Genomic DNA, 17,645 nt, shown 5'->3' on the forward strand with positions numbered 1-17,645 from the left:
CGGGTCTGCCAGGGAGGGAGGGCGGGAGGGTCTGACTTAGGCTCTGTCCTTCCAGGAATTCTCTACCCAAACCGCTGACCTCAGAAATGAACCTTCCTGGAGCCCACACTGGGTTTCCTGTATGTTCTCTTCGATACCTACCCTACCTACATACAGCCCAGACTCTCCTGTTCTTTCTAGCCTGGAGCCCACCCTGACAGCGCTAGCCATCAAGACAGCTGCCTCCTTCTGTTCCTCACTCATGTCCAGCCTATAAGTCTGGTTCCCAGAAATTCTGAGCTCCTTAGGGCTCGGGATGGTGCCACTCGCTGCTGCGTGGTCTGTCCTCCCCTCACCCAGGCCTGGCCTGAGCCAGGTGGCCTTCGCATGTGCCTCAGTTGGCCACCTGTCTGCTGTTCCCACCTCTCCCTCTGCAGGGACTCCTACGGGGGGTGGAAGGCCTCAGAGGCTAGGGGCCCTGGCTAGGTCAGCAGGGCAGAAACTGACGAAGAGAGAAGGTTCCAGAGTGAGCACACACTCAGAGATCTGACTGTGGAAGGAGTGAGGAGGAGAGGCTGGGTTTGTGAGAGGAAGCGTAAGTTTTGAGCATTTGGGCTGGAAAGGAAAGGCCTAGATTTGTACAGATGCAGAATGAGAGGCTCCAAAAGCAAAGAGCCTGGTATGAGGCCACAGGACAGCACGAGAGTCCAGAGAGGGTCAGAACACGTGCCAAGGGGCAGGCAAGGGCCTCGAGCAGGCTGCCAGGAGGGGGCATGGAAGGAGGGTCAGTCCAGCAGCTGGCTGTAGAAGGTACTGTACCACACTCTTTCAGAGGCTCATCCGACCAATCCCGGCAGTCCCTCTGGGCATCACACACTTTCCCGCCGTCCACGCACTCTCCACTCTTACACTGAAATCTGCGGGGACCCTCACATGTGGACTCTGTCGGGCCGGATAAGAGAGTGGACAGCACCTGTGAGACCTTTAGCAGGGAGGGCTGGGCTGGGCCCATGGGAGGTCAGCAGAGCTCCAGCCCCAGCCCCAGTTCCCACTGGTCTCTAGAGGGTGGCCCAGGACAGACAGCTGAATGCAGGGCTGGTGAGAGCTCTGCTCACAGAAGGAAGGACCCCAGGGATAATTAGGACTCCAGGGATGGTAAGGATGCCCAAGAATCATCTAGCTGGGCAGGGCTGGGGGGGTCTGTGTCTGATCTGGTGGTACCGGAGCTCACAGAGGGAAAAACAGTAGATCTACAGAGACCCTGGGGTCTGAACTGACCATCTCCTAGATAGGGGAGTCCTGAATGGGGGAGACTGCCTCACCACCCAACCCTTTATCCATTTTCCCAGATGACCAGTCGGTCAGGGTCTCTGCTCTTGCAGGGAGTGAGTGATGACCCCCTCAGAAGAGTCATCTGAGAATCTGCTCAGCCTGGGAACTAGTGAGGGAAGCCACTTGGAGCCTTGGACATGGACAAATGGTGGAGGCAGAACTTCCTGCAGTGCCCTTTCATGTCCCCTAGTCTTCTTACAGCTTTTGCAAAGTCCTTAAAAATCTAGTTCTGGTGCCACTAGGACCCCAGGGAGGGGCTCTGGGTGATTTAGGGGAAGTGATGCTCTGGGGGAGATGCATCTCAGGGACCGAGGGGAAGCAGCTCCTAACTCTGCTCTCTCTGGAGCGAGGGGCAAGCTCAGAGCTGTTCTCAGAGGACACTGCCCCTGTGCTTCCAACCACACGCACCCTGGAGGCAGCCAGCTTCATCGCTCCCATCTGGACAGTCCTGTTCCTGGTTGCAGCGCTTGATGGCAGGGACACAGGTCCCATCCCCACACTGGAACTCGTCTCCAGGGCAGGTCCCCAGCGCTGCCAGGAGAAGGCAAGGGAAAAGGGTCAGGGCCAACGTGGTGTTGGGACAACACTCCTCCCCCACCCCCACCCCAGATCCACCCCTGGTAAGAACAGAACCAGTGGCTGAGCATGGGAGTACTCAAAGGACACCTGACCAAGGCACTTGCAGTGTACAGATGGGGAGACTGAAGCTCAGAGAGGGGGAAGGCCTCACCCAGGGTCACACAGCACTTTGGCTGGCAGAGCCAGGACTAAAACTCAGGTCTTTTGTTTCCCCATCCACCGTCTCTCCCCTGGGCCACTCCTCCAGAACGCACACATGGCTTTCTTTTGAGTCTTGGTGCTCATGACTGAATGACCCTTCCTGAGCACCCGCTGTGTGCCAGGCGCTGTGCCAGGCATGGGAACCCAGAGACTGCTAAGAGCCTGCCATTTAGGAGCTCAAGGGTGCCCAAGGGGGCTGAGGAATGAACAGAGGATGGCATCGCAGTGTGGAATGTGCTGAAAGAGAGGGCGGCTTGGGGACCCGCAGGAGCCTGGGGGAGAGACGCTGCCCAGCTGGGAAGCTCAAGGACTCTGGGGGGAGGCCTTGAAGGATGAGCCGGCAGGTAGGGAGGGTGTGAGGCGTTCCTGAGTGTACCAAGGTCTCCAGGTTGGAACCAGTGAGTGACTGGGAAAGGCAGGGGTGGGGGGCGGGGCATCATCGAAGGACACAGGTACCCATAACCTCTGGAGTTAGACCTGAGCTCTGTAGCTTAGTAGCCATGTGACCTCAAACAAGTCATTTTACTTTTCCCCGAAGTGGGTCTTCGCCACAGTAAAATAGGGTAATACCAACAGGCGAGTAAAGGAAGGTGCGCCCGGCGGTGGCACGGCGCATCCGCAGCCCGGCAGCCAGGGGCTGAGGGCCGAGGGGCGGGGCGCTATGGAGGGGCGGGGCTTACGGCAGTCGGCCTCGTCCGACTTGTCCTTGCAGTCATGGTCACCGTCGCAGCGCCAGCCCAGGTGCACGCACTCGCCGCTGCGGCAGGCGAACTGGGCGGTGGCGGCGCAGGCGGCGGGCGCGGACGTGGCCCCCAGGACCGCGCGGCCGCACAGCTCGGCCGCCTCGTCTGAGCGGTCCTCGCAGTCGAACTGGCGGTCGCAGACCCAGCGCTCGGGGATGCAGGCGCCGCTGTCGCCGCCGCAGCGGAACTCGCGGGGCCCACAGGCCGGGTCGGCACAACCGCGCTCGTCGCTGCCGTCGCCGCAGTCGTCGTCGCCGTCGCACACGAACACGGCGGCCAGGCAAGAGCGGTTGCTGCACTGGAACTCGTGCGGGGCGCACACTGCGCAGGACAGAGAGCCAGTCGGCCAGCCGGACCCCACCTGCGGAGACCCTGCCCGCTCGCTGGTCCTGCTACAGGGGCCCTGACTCGCACCTCTGGGCCAGAATGAGCCCTCCTGGGGACCCGATTGGTGGACATGCCCTCAGGGACAGCAAAGGGAGCTTACAATCCAGGCCTGCCAGGGTCGTGCAGGGTGACATTGGGCAACACAGTTGCCCTCCCTGAGCCTCCCCAGCCTCACTGGGAGTGGTAATTCCAGTCCTCTGTCAACAGAATGGTGGCACTAGAAGTCTCTAAAGCTGCGGAGTGCTGTCTGTCTTGCAGAACTTTGTGATGCTCCAAGAAATCATAGGTAACATGACACTGACCCTTTCAGGGAATAAGGTCTGGAGCTATTTCCTTACAGCATAGAAGCACCGCTCAGCACCCCGCCCCCCATTTGCCTGAACTATCCCATCTAAGTGCCCTATCCTGGCATCCAAGGCCACTGGCATGGAGCCATTGCTGTGTCCCATTACTTACCTCACTCATGCTTCAGTCACACAGGACCATTTGCACAGATTCCCACCTCTGGGCCTTTGCTCAAGCTATTCTATCTGCGGGATACACACCTCTTGCCCACCACTGTCTTTACACTTTACAATGCTGAGTTCTCATCCTTCAAGGGCAAATTCCACCTCTTTCATAATGCACTGCATGTCCCCCTGCTTGGGAAGCCTCCCACCTTTACTCTCCTATTGGGTGCCCTTCACATCATGCTCAGGTCTGGGTCTCATGTCCTTCTCTGTCTGCCCCATGCCCAAAAACTGCCATGGAGATGGCCTCTGATTCTAACCCAGCATTGCCCTGAGGGCCTGGCACCGAGCTCCCTGCAGTGAGTGGGTGTGGTATGGATGGATGCTGGACTAGCCCAGGTGTGAGGAGTAATTTAGGGATATTCAGTAGTTAAAGGCAAAGGTCACTAGCCCTGCCTGGGGCCCTCGGCTTCCCATCTGGTGGGCTGCTCTGAGCTCAGAGGCTGGGAGGGCCTTAGAGATTACCAACCCAACTTCCAGTTTATATATGGGAAAACTATGGTCCAGAATGGGAAGCAATTTTCCCAGAGCTACTCAGTCAGTCCAGGGTGACAAGGGAATCAGAACTCAGGTCTGGGGCTCTTCCTTCCAACTTGGACTCTGCTTGGCTTTCTGGTTTTCTTCTGGAGTGTACACTTCCTGAGTGTAAGCTGTTTCTAGAGCAGCGACCTCCTTGCCTCCTTCCCGCTTTCATTCCTTACACATAGGCCAAGAACAGGCCCCGGGGCTCAGGTGGGGCGTGCGTGCTTGGATGCAGGGGCAGGGGACACTGGTTACGAGCAGGTGGCAGCACCAGATCTCTCCACGTGGGGGCGCCCAGTGTCTGTGTCCTTATTTTCTTATGGAAAAGTGTCTTTTTTTTTTTTTTTTCCATTGTTACTGAACATAAAATAAAATGCTGTCTTGAGTTTCACAATGTAGGCAGCTCATGACATGTGTTGCTGACAGTTGTATCAAGTTTCTGACAGATGCATTTTTATCCCCTCTGGGCTTTTGGGATTTTGAGGCATCGGTAGGAGAAGTACACATTACCCTGTGATGTTTGCCCCTCAAGATTAAGCTGATACCTAGATTAGCTCCCCTCCTTCCTGTCCAGACTCAACTTGTACATGTCCAGGAAGGGAGGACTCACTATGTTCAGAGTACTGGGAGGAAGTGCTTCTTTATACTGAGTTCTCTCCAAGGTGGCAACAACTTTAAGATCTCTATTCTCAGGCCTACGCCCAGAGACCCCACGCCCAGCATTCACACATGGAAGAAGCTCTGAAGGACGAGAGAAGGGCGCATTCTTTTTCCTTTGCCCAGGTGGTTGGGAGCTGTAGAGAAAATGCCCACTAATACCTTCTAACACCCCATCTCCTATAACTAACAAGGAAATTTCCTGCCACAACATGCCCTAGTTAGAGCTATTCCCACCTATGTAATGGTGGCTGATGGCCTTTATGACAGAGGAAACACCTGACTATGGGGATGAGGAAAGGAGAGGATTCTCATTGGCTGATGGGGCGCTATAAAATTATCACAGCTGAAGAAACGAACCAGTGCCATCACTAGGGCTTTGAAACTGCTGGCCCCACCCATGATCTCCCCCAATACCCAGAGGCTTCCTGCTTCAGACACATCCAAACTCCAGACTTAGAATCTTAGAGTGCTATGACTCAGCAGCCTCCAGAGGAGATGGCATCTCCCCTCGGCTGGGAAGGATGGATAGGATGCAAATGCAGAGGCTGGTGGAGGGAGTGAGGTGGAAGACAGGGGTGGGCAAGTGCCTGGCAAAGCTCCTCAGTGACCGCCCATACACTTCTCAGCCTGGCCTTGCAGCTTCATTATTGACAGCCAGTCTGTCTCCCCATTAATCATAAGCTTCCAGAGGGAGGACTGTGTAGGATTTGCCTCTTTGTCCCTTCCAGATACTGGCTCCAGGCCTGGTACACAGTAGGTGCCCATCAAATTGAAATGAGCGTGGCCCAGCCACAATCCCCACTGGCCCAAGACCTGCTGGCCTGCTCCCTGGGAAGGAGATAATCCTGTGTTTGAAGCTCAGTGACGTGGAACTGCCCCAGTGACCACTTCCATCTGTCCCTGCCGAAGCTGCTGGGAATGTCTTCCTCTCCTTGTGACATTTGAGATTTTAGAAACAGTCATGCTTCACACCTCAAGAATCTTTCCCCTTCCCTACCCCCCAACACTGCCAGTGCCCTGGCCCAGGCTACCAGAATTTCTTGCTACGGCCCCCTGCCCTCTCTTGGAGATCAGTAGAGACATGGAATGGATGAGCAAATGTCAGGCGTGGTAAGAAAAACTCATGGGCTTTGCTGTCCAGACCTGAATTTGAATCTCAGTTCCATCACTCAGCCTTGGGTACTTTTCCTCACTTGTCTGAGCCTCAGTTTCCTCACCCATATAATGGGAATGATAATGGCTGCTGGTGAGGTGGTTGTGAGATGAAAGAAAATGACTCCAAAGTGCCTGGCCATTACTAGTGTTCTCATCACCACCCTTTCCTCTCCACTGGCCACGTCCCCTGGAACTGCCTGCCTGACCATGCTGGGCAGACCTGGGCTCTGACCCCGGACTCACAGGTGGCACAGCCAGCCTCATCCGCTCCACTCTCGCAGTCCTTCTCCCCGTCGCAGCGCCATGAGGTGGGCACACACTTGTGGCTGGTGGGTCCACAGCTCAGCTTCTCTGCAGGACACACTTGCTTGGCTGTGAAGACAGACACGTGCATGGCTTAGCCAAGGGGAACACAGGGCATGGCGCCAACCAGTGCTACTGCCTGTCCCCAGTCACCTTGCCGAGGCCCTGGGAATCTATCAGAGACTCCCTGTTCCATGTCTCAGTTTATTCATCCGAGAAGAAGCCCCTGCCTGCCCCTAAGAATTTCCAAATCCTACATCTGACTCCACTGCTGCCCTGCCTAACACCCTTTCATGGCTTCCTGGTCCCTGGTACTCAAGCCGCTCCTTGATCTGGCCAACCCCTCCCTGCCTCACCGGCTCTACCTCACTCCCCTCCAAAACTCCCCTTTAAGCTCCAGCAACATGGAGCTGCCATGCCCTGTGTGCAACTCTGCCATTGCCCACCTGTGTATCCTTGGGCCTTGGTTTGCCTTCTAGATCAGTGATTCCACGATCTGAACTTGTGGATCTGAAAGGCTCACTAAGGCCCCCACAGCTGCCCAGGTACAACGCACCTCCTCCAAGTCCCTCCCCTGGTGACAGTGCTGAGCCTGCTGCTGAGAGCAGCTGCCGCGTGGCAGGGCCCCGCGGGACCTCATCGCTATAATTACTGCAGCCGCAATCAGAGGCTGACTCAGTCAGGAGCCCGAAGCCCCAGGGTTGATTCTCAATTTGGAAGAAAGAATGAGAACCCTGATCAGGGCTGGGGATGGCTCTCACCCCGAGTGACCCACGTGACAGACCCAACTAAGCCAGACACATCTCAGACCTTGATGGCTGGCTCCTGACTGCCTTTCAGGGTGTACAGAAGGCCCAAACTCCGTGGTCTCTAGGATGTGCCAGGCACGGTCTTAGTCTTCACAATAACCCAGCAAGATGACCTCCAGCATGGAGGTCAAGGACATGGGCTCTGGGGCCTGGCTGCCTCGGTTCAAGTCCTAGCTTGGTCATTCACTGACTATCTACCATGGCCAACAGTCCTTATCTCTGTGCCAAAAAAGCGGGGCTAATACTATTCCCTATCTCATAGGATTGCTATGATGACGAAGTTAATGTCGGGAAAGCACTTAGGAGAACACCCAGCCCAGTGCACACTAATGATACCTACTATTATTCTCCACATGTGACAGACAAGGACTGGTTTATTCTCTTAGTGAGTATCTACCGAGCACTGCTTGCTGTGCACCAGACACGGTGTTAAGAATGGAGCGAGGACTCAGAGTCGGTTATGGCTGATACCAGAGATTGGGCACCGTGCACTGCACCCAGAGGCAGTGGGTTACCGTTGCCTGACCCGCAGTTCTTTTCGATCTCAGACCCATTTGCTTTCCTCTTACTTCCATAGCTGGGATGAGAGGCCCCAAGAGATGGAGAAAAAGACACAGACAAGACCTGGTGGGGGACAGACGCCTGAGTCCAGGCCTCCAAACACTACTGTGCCATAGGAGAGGAGTTCCTTAGACTCAAATGGGGACCCCAAAGTTATCCCCAAGAATACATTTAATGAAATAGAAGGCAACCCATTGGAATACGGAATTCACAGGATTCATTTTACAAAAATGTCCCCTTATAAATAACTGTCTGGTGGAATTCTGGAAAGTACTAACACTCAAAGACCTTTTATAAAGGCCACCTCGGGGCTGCAATAGAGGGTGGTGAAGGCCTGGGAGCTGGGAGGTGGGGCCCTTCCAGGGTACCTCTGTCATCAACATGCTGTGGGAGCTCCGTAAGCACTTCCCCTTCTGGGCCCACCAGAACACAAGGGAGCTTAAGCCAACTAAAGTTTCTCAGAGTCCTGACTAAGGGGTGGGGGTGTGGGGGCTATTAGAAGTGCAGGTTCCTGGACCCAGTCATAATAGACTGAATCCAGACTTCAGGGGCAGAGCCCAGGAATCTGCATTTTAGTAACTCCCCCTACCCCCAGTGATTCCCATTTGATACCCCCCAGGTTATCATTCTGCAAGTCCAAAACTTATAGGCTATTTCATCTCTTTTAAATTCACTCCACAAAAAGGGATATCAGTGTTCTGCCTGTTTGCAAGCCCCTGAGAGAACAGTGGGATGGAGGGACAAGATGACCATATACCCCCAAGCCAGGCTCAGGAAACAACCTCACAGGGGAGTTGAAAGGAAGCCATATTTATTGAACACCTACAGTGTATCAGGCTGCTTCACGCTGAGGATTTGATATTTTCCTATTTCACTCTTAACCTTCACCCTGCCAGGTAAACAGGCCCTCAGGCTATGAGTGCAAACTCCAGGGGTACCATTCACAAAGATCATGTCAGCGGCACCCCTGGAGTGGAGCAGGGCAGCCGTCCCTCATCCATTTTGCAGATGAGGAAACTGAGATTCAGAGAGACCAAGTAATGGCCTGAAGATGCACAGCAGTGAGAGGCAGAGTCCAAGCTCCTCTGATTAGAGCCCTGTCCTTGCCATCAAACTCCACGTGCTCCTATGGGTGGAGAAGTGGTCCAGAGCCAGTCCCAAACTCTCCACTCAAAAGCCCAGGTGACTGAAATGTCTCTTGACTGCCTGTACCACCTCCTGGGGTCTCGTTCTGCAGAGCCTAGTCCAGCAGGCAGCTGCTTGAACTTTTAATGAATATTTATACAGTTAATTGCATAACCTTTCAGCAAGGACAATGATTAAACAATCCGTCTACTTCCTTTCTTTATAATTAATAAGACATTTGCTGTGTCCTTAAATAGACAGCTCTAATTACAGGCGCTCGAGGATTCAGAAATGCCTGACAGCAGCCCTCTTGCCCTCAAAGAGCCAGGGCAGTCTTGGAATGCCAGGACACGAGAGTCCTCGGAGGTGACATCGAGGTGCAGCCACTGCAGTGACAGGAGACCGAGGCCCAGAGAAGGGAAGGGACCTAGCGAGGCTACTGGATCCTGGGGGTTCCATCTGCCTAGCTCTCCTGGAACCTCAGTGTCTCCGTTGTGATGCAGCTCATCCCCAAAGCCAGGATGAGAACCTCGCTCTCCGGGCTCACAGGCTTAGCCCTAGGAAGTTGGTCTGGGTAAGTGTTGACATGCAGTATCTTCTTAGGAGGTGGGTACTACCATTACCTTCATTTTACCGACGAGGAGAGCAAAGCCGAGAGACGGTAAGTCATTTGCTCAAAGCCTTGCAGTGAGGAGCAGAGACCATCCCAGGTCTCGACTCCAAATGCACTGCTTGACTTATTGCACTTAACCATCGTACATGAGAAAAGCAGGCTGGTGTTAGTTGCCCCCCGCCCACCCCTCAGTCTCTGTGGCATCTCTGAGATCCACGGGGGTCACTGGAGGAAGGAGGCTCACTGAGCCTCTGCTCAGGCAGGGTCTGCAAGATGGCAGACGGCAGTTTGATGTCTCCTTTCGGGAAGACTGAAGCCAAAGGCCCCGGGCAGCATGATGCAGGAGACAGACGTGGGTTGTGGAGTCAGACAGACCTGGGTCCAAATCTCATTTACTAACACAGAGGTCTTTTGGCAAGTCACTTAACCTCTCTGAACCGGGTTCTCTTCATCTGAAAATGGAGTTACATAATCTCCTAGATTTGGTGGGTGGTTTAAATGGGGAAACATATGGAAATCCCTACACTCTGAGCCTGGAACAAACTCGGAGCTCAGGAAATAATTGCCCTTGTTTTATTTCATGAAATACAAATGCAAAGGCTTGGGAGGGCCTTGGTCTCACCCCTGGGGATTTATTTATATTATCATGGTCCACATGGCCCACCGTGAAGCAGCACTCTACACAGAGCAGCCCCTACCCCGGAACACCTCTCTCTCTCTCTCTCTCTCATAGATGCCCAAGGGATGCTTGGGGTCTGCTGTCCAGGTATCCTCAGGCTCTGACAGGCAGGATGAAGAACCCACTATCTCCATCAGGTATCCTGCACAGAAGGCAAGGACCTGACACTGTATCCTGGAGTGGCTGCAGGCATTGAGAAATTTCCAGAGAATCCTGCCCCAGAAATCCAAACCCATGGGTACTTACTCTAATTCATAAGTTCACAAATTAATAAAAAGGGAAATGTCTGTTGAATAAAAGAATGAAAGTGCTTGACAGCTCCTTATTGAGCGAGCACATCTGCAGTGTCAGGTCACGTGATGCGTAGGGGCAGATAACCTCCCAATGGCGACTGCCAACTCCAAGGACACCAGAGCAAGCTGCTGCCCCAGGAAGGACATCCACCGTGCAAAAGGGGGCAGTTACACCAAGCTCCTTCACACAGAGCCAGGTAGAATACTTATACCTGCGTCAGCCCCTAACCTGGTAGGTGATCTCAGAAAATCTCTGGGCTTTCATCCACTTCCTGGCCTATAATAGGAAGGTGCACTTGGTTTATCAGTGAGGTTCTTTTCCCGGTGGAAAGGTTCTAAGACACATGAATACATAAAACCCCATTTTCAATAACCAGCACTCAGAATTGTAACTCATTTACCTTGAACCAATCTCCCCATCCACCCCCTCCCAACAGATGCCTGAAGGTGGGTCAGAAGCTGTCCCCAATCAAGTGAGCTATAATTAGAGCTGAAATGCTACTTGCATTAGGCAAATGTCCCGGGCTTTCCTACGTGACTCCAGGCAATTGTTGATAGGCACAGAATTCAGAACCACAAGGAAACAGATTTGGGAGAAACCCTAGCCAGCTAGGGGCAGATAACACAGTGCGGGAACACAGAATAAGGACCTGTTCCCAAATCCCTTTCCTCCCCGATGCAAGCCCCCTTACTTATACTATTCGAAGATGTTTAATTGTTGTATGTCCAGGAGAGGGCCTGGCGTCAAAATACAATAATAAAGATAACACTGCCAATTAGTCCAGCACTGACACTTTGCGTGCATTTTTTTCATTTGATCCTCACATCCTCTATAAGGCAGGTACCATGACCCCATTTTACAGATGAATAAACTGAGACTTGGGGAGATTGGGCAACTTGCCCGAGGTCTTACAGGTTAAAGGACCTGAACCCAAATATATCAAACACCAAATCCACTACACTTCACTACTGCCTATAATCTTTCTTTGAAGGTGGGGAGGGGGCTCTATCCCGGGAACTGGCACAATCCCCAGAAACCTGGTAGGCTGTGAAGGTTGCTATGGCAATGCCAATTAAATGGACAGCGGGTTGGCTGCTGGGTTCCCATTCAGTCAGGAAGCTGTGAGCAAGCCTGATACCAAGTCTTGCTGCCCCCAATTCTGCTGAACCCTCACGGTCCCACCCTAGCCAACCTCCTTCAGGCAATCCTCCCCACCCACAGGCTTTGCCCGCCTCTGGCCTGGGCCCAGCTGGGCACAGGCAAGGGAGAAAGAGGGCCTCAGAATCCTAAGAGTTCAGGAATCTTAGAATCATGGTCTTTGGAATTCTGGAATGTTAGAAACCGGGCCCGGATTGAGGCAGGACAGTATGCAGGACCCCAGCAAATCACTGGGAGAGCGCAGAAGCTGGGCCTCCCGACTGCCTGGGTGCCTCGCTGGCTGCTGCTCCCATGGGGCGCTCTGTCAAGCCTCAGAGAGCCTGTGGAGCCTGTCTGTTGTCATGGAAGGCAGACTAGTGAGGAACAACCTGTGTGTCTTGGAAGCAAGGCCCTCAACTTCTCTAGGCCTCCAGTTACTTGGATGTCAAATAACAGTGCCGCAGAGCTGGGCAAAAAGTGGGCCTGGGAGTCAGGACGGGTGAGGCCAGAGGGCCCCTGCACAGCCCCAAGGATGGGAAGGCAGCAAGTGCTGGATGGGCAAAAGAGAGAAAGACGGGAATACAGGGTAGGGAGCGCAGAGGCTGAGAGAGGGAGGATAAGGGAGAGGAGCAGGTGGGGAAGGGAGGCAGCCCAAGGGGTGGGGCAGTGCCCTGGTGGGGTGGGGACAGGAGTTAGATGAAAAGGGACACCAATACAAAGCGATGTAGGGAGAAGGGAAAGCGCAGCTCTTAGGCAGCAGAACAGACCCCAATAATAATCATGATGAGCTCCCCTCCCCTCCTTTTCTGCCCCCAGTGGGCATCTAGGGTAACTGCTAGAGTGGATCCTGGATGGCCGAGCTGACTGACTGCAATGGTGGAAAAGCCCCTATGGCCACAGCTCTCTTCCCCAAAAGCACACACCCAGCTGTACATACTCTGCCCCTTGTTAGCTGGGTAGCCTTGGGTAAGTGGCCAAACCCGTCCCAGCCTCAGTTTTCTTCTCTCTAAATGGGGATCCACCCCCCTCCCAAGGTTGCCATGAGGATGAGAGTCACAGTGGGTGTGGCCAGGCTTTTTTCCTTTGGAAGCTAGCTATGCCCTGCGCAGGCACTTCCAGGACGGTACTGGGTTTGGCTACTTGGTGGGGTGAGGAAAGCATGGGGCCTGTGGCATAGCAGGAACATCAGGGCAGCAAGCTGTACAAGGAAACAATGGGGGGGCCTGTCTCAGGCAGGGGTCGCTCTTGCACTCTTGCTCTCTCTCTCTCTCTCTCTCTCTCTCCACCCCCTCCACCCCCCTTTCTCTTTCTCTCATGCAGAGACTGGTAGCTCTGTTGCTAGGCGACAAGGAAACCCAGTTATCACCAGCCGCAGCCCTAGATGGGACTAGATGGGACTCTGGCCTCCATTGTCCCTGCTTCTGCCTCTGGGGTGACCATGACCCCTGTGGAGGACCTGGGACTGTGACTCGAAGGTCCTCACCAGCCCCACCAGCCCCACCAGCCCCCACGTGGTCCCCCTCCTTCCCCTCCCCGCTGCCTTTTGTCTCAGGCTCACTCTGCTAAAGCTCTGCCCCTAAGACCACTGGGTCCTTCCCCACCCCCTTCTCATCTCCTTTTTAATTTAACAAATGTCACAGAATGACCTGCAGGGTGTAAGTTTGCTTTGAGGATTAGGGCCTGGAAAAGAAATCAGAGAGATAAAGCCCTGAGGGTGGGAGGTGGGCTTGGGGCTTGGCTACGGCCTTCCAGCTCTTCTTCCGCCTCACCCCTGGCTGCCTCTGCTGCCACCCAACCTGCCATGGAGGCTGGGGCTCCTGGGCTCAGCCTGTCCAGGGCAGAGGAAAGAGCTGAGGCCTCAAAAACTGGCTGGGTGGCCTTGGGCAAGTCACACAACCTCTCTGAGCCTGGGGTGTCCTCCTTTGCCAAATTCAGAAAGTGACGGTACCTGCCTTATGAGACCACTATGGGGATAAGATGAATTAATGTATACAAAGAGCTTAGCAGTGCCTGGCACACAGTACGTTTCATAAGCACCAGCTGCCATTAGTACTATTAGAATTATGATTAGAATCCTCAAAAATAAATAGTGAGGGAGGCTGAGGGGAGGCCTGGAGGATGTGCTATGGCTACTTCTGGGCCGAGGGCTCAAAGGGGCTGTCTCTAGCTCCTGGTAATACAGGAACAGGGCCCAATGTGCAAGAGGGCTGTGAAGAAAGCCCAGAAACAGGTCACCAGCTACTAGAGTCACCTGACTGTTTGCCAGGAGCTCCTGAGGGTGCAGCACAAAGCGAATCTGGGGTTGTGTTCGACAGATCACCTCACGTGAGCCTCCCAACCTCTGAACAAGGAAGATCTGATGAGGAAACCAAGGCCCAGAGCAAGGCCCCCCACCCCAGCCAGAGGGGCAGGACTCACTGCAAGTGGCCTCGAACTCATCAGAGCCGTCAGAACACTCCTCCTCGCCATCACACTTCCACCGCTCCGGGATGCAGTGGCCATTGTCACAGGTGAAGTCGCTGTCCATACAGGTCTTCTTGGCTGTGGGGTAAAAAGAAGAGTGTGAGGGGCATACAAGGCTGTTCTAGGATAGTCAGACGACTATGGGGTGACCAGAGCATGCTGGACCACGTGACCTCCCATAGCCCCACAAGGCCATAGGGTGCACCACCGACCAGAAGGAGAGGGCAGGAGAGAAAGGCTTGTTCACTCAGGTGTCACCTATCTCCACCTGGTGTTACAGAGCACCAGGTGGAGACAGGTGACACTTGGTCCTGCCCTGCAAGTCCAGAGCACAAGTCCCATGAGAGTGGCAGGATCTATCCACCAAGAGAATGCCTGTTCCCCTGTCATACCTCTCTCTGCCTGCAAAGTCCAGTTCCATTGTCACGGCCTCTAGGAAGCCTTCCCTGATCGCCTATGGCAGCTGCTTTAGCCCCTTCAGCCAGTGTGCAGTCCCTTTACATGCCTGTCCTGCTCCTCGCAACTAGACTACAGTCAAGGCCCCTTCTGTAAGCTGGTGACAATAAATCATAAAAGCAAATGATTACTTTGTGACAAGATTTATGAGGTATCATCTGGTCAGAGTGGTAGAAAGAGAATCTACTGGGCAAGACACCCAAATCAGTCTCTGCTTCCAAGGCGCTTCCAAGCGCTTCCAGCCTGGAGCGGTTGGCCTCCACACGGGCAGTTTGAATCCCAGCTCTGCCTCTTTCTATCTGACCTTGGGGTTGTTACTTAACCTCTGAGCCTCTGTTTTCTTATCTCTATAATGGGAAGAAGGAAACAAAGGGCTCTGAGGAGGAGCAACAAGAAGTGATAATGTTCTGAAGAACATGCAGCAGACATCCTGTCACAGCAGATACTTGGTAGGTAGCAGCTATTGGTGTTTTTACGGTTTGAGTCTTAATTAGCAGCCAAGGAAAAGGGGAGTTCTGTTCCCTCCCAGGGGGCGTATACAGCAGGCTGAGATCTCACAGTTGGTAGCAGAACTAGAACAGGAACGCAGGGACCAGCATGGTTTGCTCCCCTCCCTGCCCCTCCATGGGCCTGACACTCCTCCAGTATAGGGACTGGGTCACATTCAGCACCAGACCCAACTCGGGGTAGCTCTCAGTGGGGGCACGGAACCCAGTGGAAACAGCAGCCCAACCTCTGCTCACACCTCCGGAGCCAGGGCTCCCCTCTCCCTAGAAGCTCCTTCCCAGTGTCCAGCCTAGGATTATGTATATCCTCCCACAGGCCCTCTGGCTGCCTGGTGACTGCTCCCCCTGCCCTCAGCAGCCTGGCAGGGACTTGGGGACAGACACTGGGTCTCTTTTCTGCATTCTAAGTTTTCTTCACATTTTCCTTAGAAGAATACCTCTGTCTGTGCAGGGGTAGAAGAAACCAGAGGAATCAGAACCCACCTACGGATGGGGAGCCTGAGGCCCAGAGAGGGAAAGGGTTTGGCCCAGGGAAACAGCCAGGCAGAGATCAGAACCAGCTTTCCTGACTCCCAGTCCCAGGTCCTGAGCAGCCGCTCCCTGAGCCCTGTGCCAAGGAGTCATTGCAGGTAATAGATACCAATACTGCCTTTTGCTAAATCATGACCCACCATCACCTGAAAGTAACTACGGTTAGGAACCAGCACCTGGGGCATTTCTTAACATGAGTACCAGTGTTCCCTCCACCAGAAGCTCAGCATCCAAAAAACAAACGAATATTCCAGTGTTTTGTTTTTCCTGTTCTAACATTCTCCACATATATCCTGTGTGCCAGTCTCTGTGCTAGGTGCTTTACCAGGAAACCCCACAAAAAAGGGCCCATGATGTCCTCACTTGACACATGGGAGAATCCAGGCCCAGGGGTGTTAAGTTGCATGCCCAAGGTCACATCTAGGGGAGGAGCAGGGCCATGATTTGACCTCACAAAGATGCCCCTGGTAGCTGCTATTAACCCCATTTTATAGAAGAAGAAATTAAGGCTCAAAGAGGTGAGGGTGTAGGTAGCAGAAGTGGGATTTTAATTCCATGGGGCAGCTGCCAAAGCTTAGGCTCCCTCCACTAAGGCCCTCAGCCACCTTAGCAATGCCAGGCTAAGAATAAGCACCTCAGAAAGGCAAACGCAGGGTGACTAGATCCCAGGGGCCATAGGACATGGCAATGGGGCAGATCAGCCACAGCCCAGAAATACTTGCATGAGGTGTTTCCTCTGGATGTGCCGAGTGTGCAGCAAAATTAACCTGGGCCTATGAAAACTTGTGCTCTCCTCATGGACTGCCCTGGGGAAACTGAGGCAGCATAGCCATTTTCAGGTTTGGGACTTGATGGGCCATGTCTGAAGTGTAATAACTACGTGGAAGGATTTGGAATCAGAGTTGAGACTGAGTCCTGGCATGGCTGCCTCCTTGCTGGGTAGCTCAGGGCACGTTCCTTCCCTTTCTGGGCAAGTGGGGATGGTGGCTTTCCCATGCAGCACTGACACAGGACAAAAGGCAAAAGGCTTTCCTGGGTGATCAGAGTAAGCATCCCAGTGCTGGGTTGTTCAGTTTAATGAGACCGACAGCCTCGCATCACGAGGCTACATCAGCCCTGCCAAGAGATGAGGGCTGGGCAGTCTTTCGAGGCAGTCAGAGCAAGCCATGCCAGCCCCCACTCTCCTGGCCTTGGCAGCCATGGCTCCAGCTCCCAGGGTGATTCCCCAGCTGGGCTCAACGCCGTGGCTCTGTTTCCAGCGATTCATGTCCCTTCATGCTAGTCGCCCCTTGGACAATGCCGACCTCTGTGAGTCCCTGTACTCCACAGTCCAGGAGCAGTACATAGTCATCCAGGGTCTGCGACATCATAATCTGGTGCCATGACAACAGATGAGCTGCCACAAAGGACTTAGATTCCAGAGGGCAGTGGGGAGGGGCCCATCCCAGGGCAAAATGGGAGAGAATGGGAAATCCAGGACAAAGGAAGTGGGAGTTACCATTTATAATAAGAATGCTGGCCAAGGAAAGCATCAGACAGTCCATAGTCAATCAAACTCTGCTTTGCCACTTGTGGGCTGTGTGACCTTTTCCAAGTTACACAACTTCTCTGAGCCTTACTTTCTTCATTTGTATTCAAGGATATTATCCCTGCTTCACCACACAGCGTTGTGATGAGGAGCAAATGGGCTAAGGATGGTGCCATGGCATAAACTGAAAAGCAGAAACATGCAAGTTTGAGGTGTGTGAAGTCAGCAGCCCCAGCTGCTACGTGTGTGACATTGGGCCCATCAGTCACATAGGACTTGCCGCCTCATATGGAAATGGAGGTGTGGTGTTGACTGAATCTTACGCCTCTCTCCGTGCCCAGAGTCTCTGATCTTGTGAAATTATGATCACTCAGCACCTCCCAGCTTCCCCGCCCCCAGAGGCATCCTTTCCCGAGACAATATGCAACCTTCACACTGTTGTTCCCCACCCACGCTCACCTCACAGCTCCACTGCAGATGGGGGCTTCAAAACAAAGACTAGTCAGGGCTGCCAGGTGGAGCTGCTCGGTGTGGCTTCCTCTTGGCAATCACAGTGCTCTGTCATGTCAGAGC

At 53.8% G+C, this 17,645-nt stretch overlaps 1 protein-coding gene across 11 annotated transcripts in view; it reads right to left on the reverse strand.

Annotated features, from left to right (window-relative positions):
* The window catches only part of LRP8 (LDL receptor related protein 8), a 72,973-nt gene that overhangs the window by 25,544 nt on the left and 29,784 nt on the right, over nucleotides 1–17,645 (reverse strand). For 3 of the 11 annotated variants that reach the window (XM_074334742.1, XM_019742775.2, XM_074334745.1), the window contains exons 3-7: nucleotides 14,007–14,129; nucleotides 6,311–6,439; nucleotides 2,772–3,155; nucleotides 1,720–1,842; nucleotides 799–921 (exon numbers count right to left, since the gene is read on the reverse strand). In XM_074334742.1, the coding sequence (XP_074190843.1) occupies nucleotides 799–921; nucleotides 1,720–1,842; nucleotides 2,772–3,155; nucleotides 6,311–6,439; nucleotides 14,007–14,129 (882 nt within the window). The remainder of the gene's footprint in view (nucleotides 1–798; nucleotides 922–1,719; nucleotides 1,843–2,771; nucleotides 3,156–6,310; nucleotides 6,440–14,006; nucleotides 14,130–17,645) is intronic. The other 8 variants (XM_074334743.1, XM_074334744.1, XM_074334746.1 and 5 more) reach the window with 3 other exon arrangements.

The sequence above is a fragment of the Rhinolophus sinicus genome, linkage group LG06 (assembly GCF_036562045.2).
Source record: "Rhinolophus sinicus isolate RSC01 linkage group LG06, ASM3656204v1, whole genome shotgun sequence".
Classification (NCBI taxonomy): Eukaryota; Metazoa; Chordata; class Mammalia; order Chiroptera; family Rhinolophidae; genus Rhinolophus; species Rhinolophus sinicus.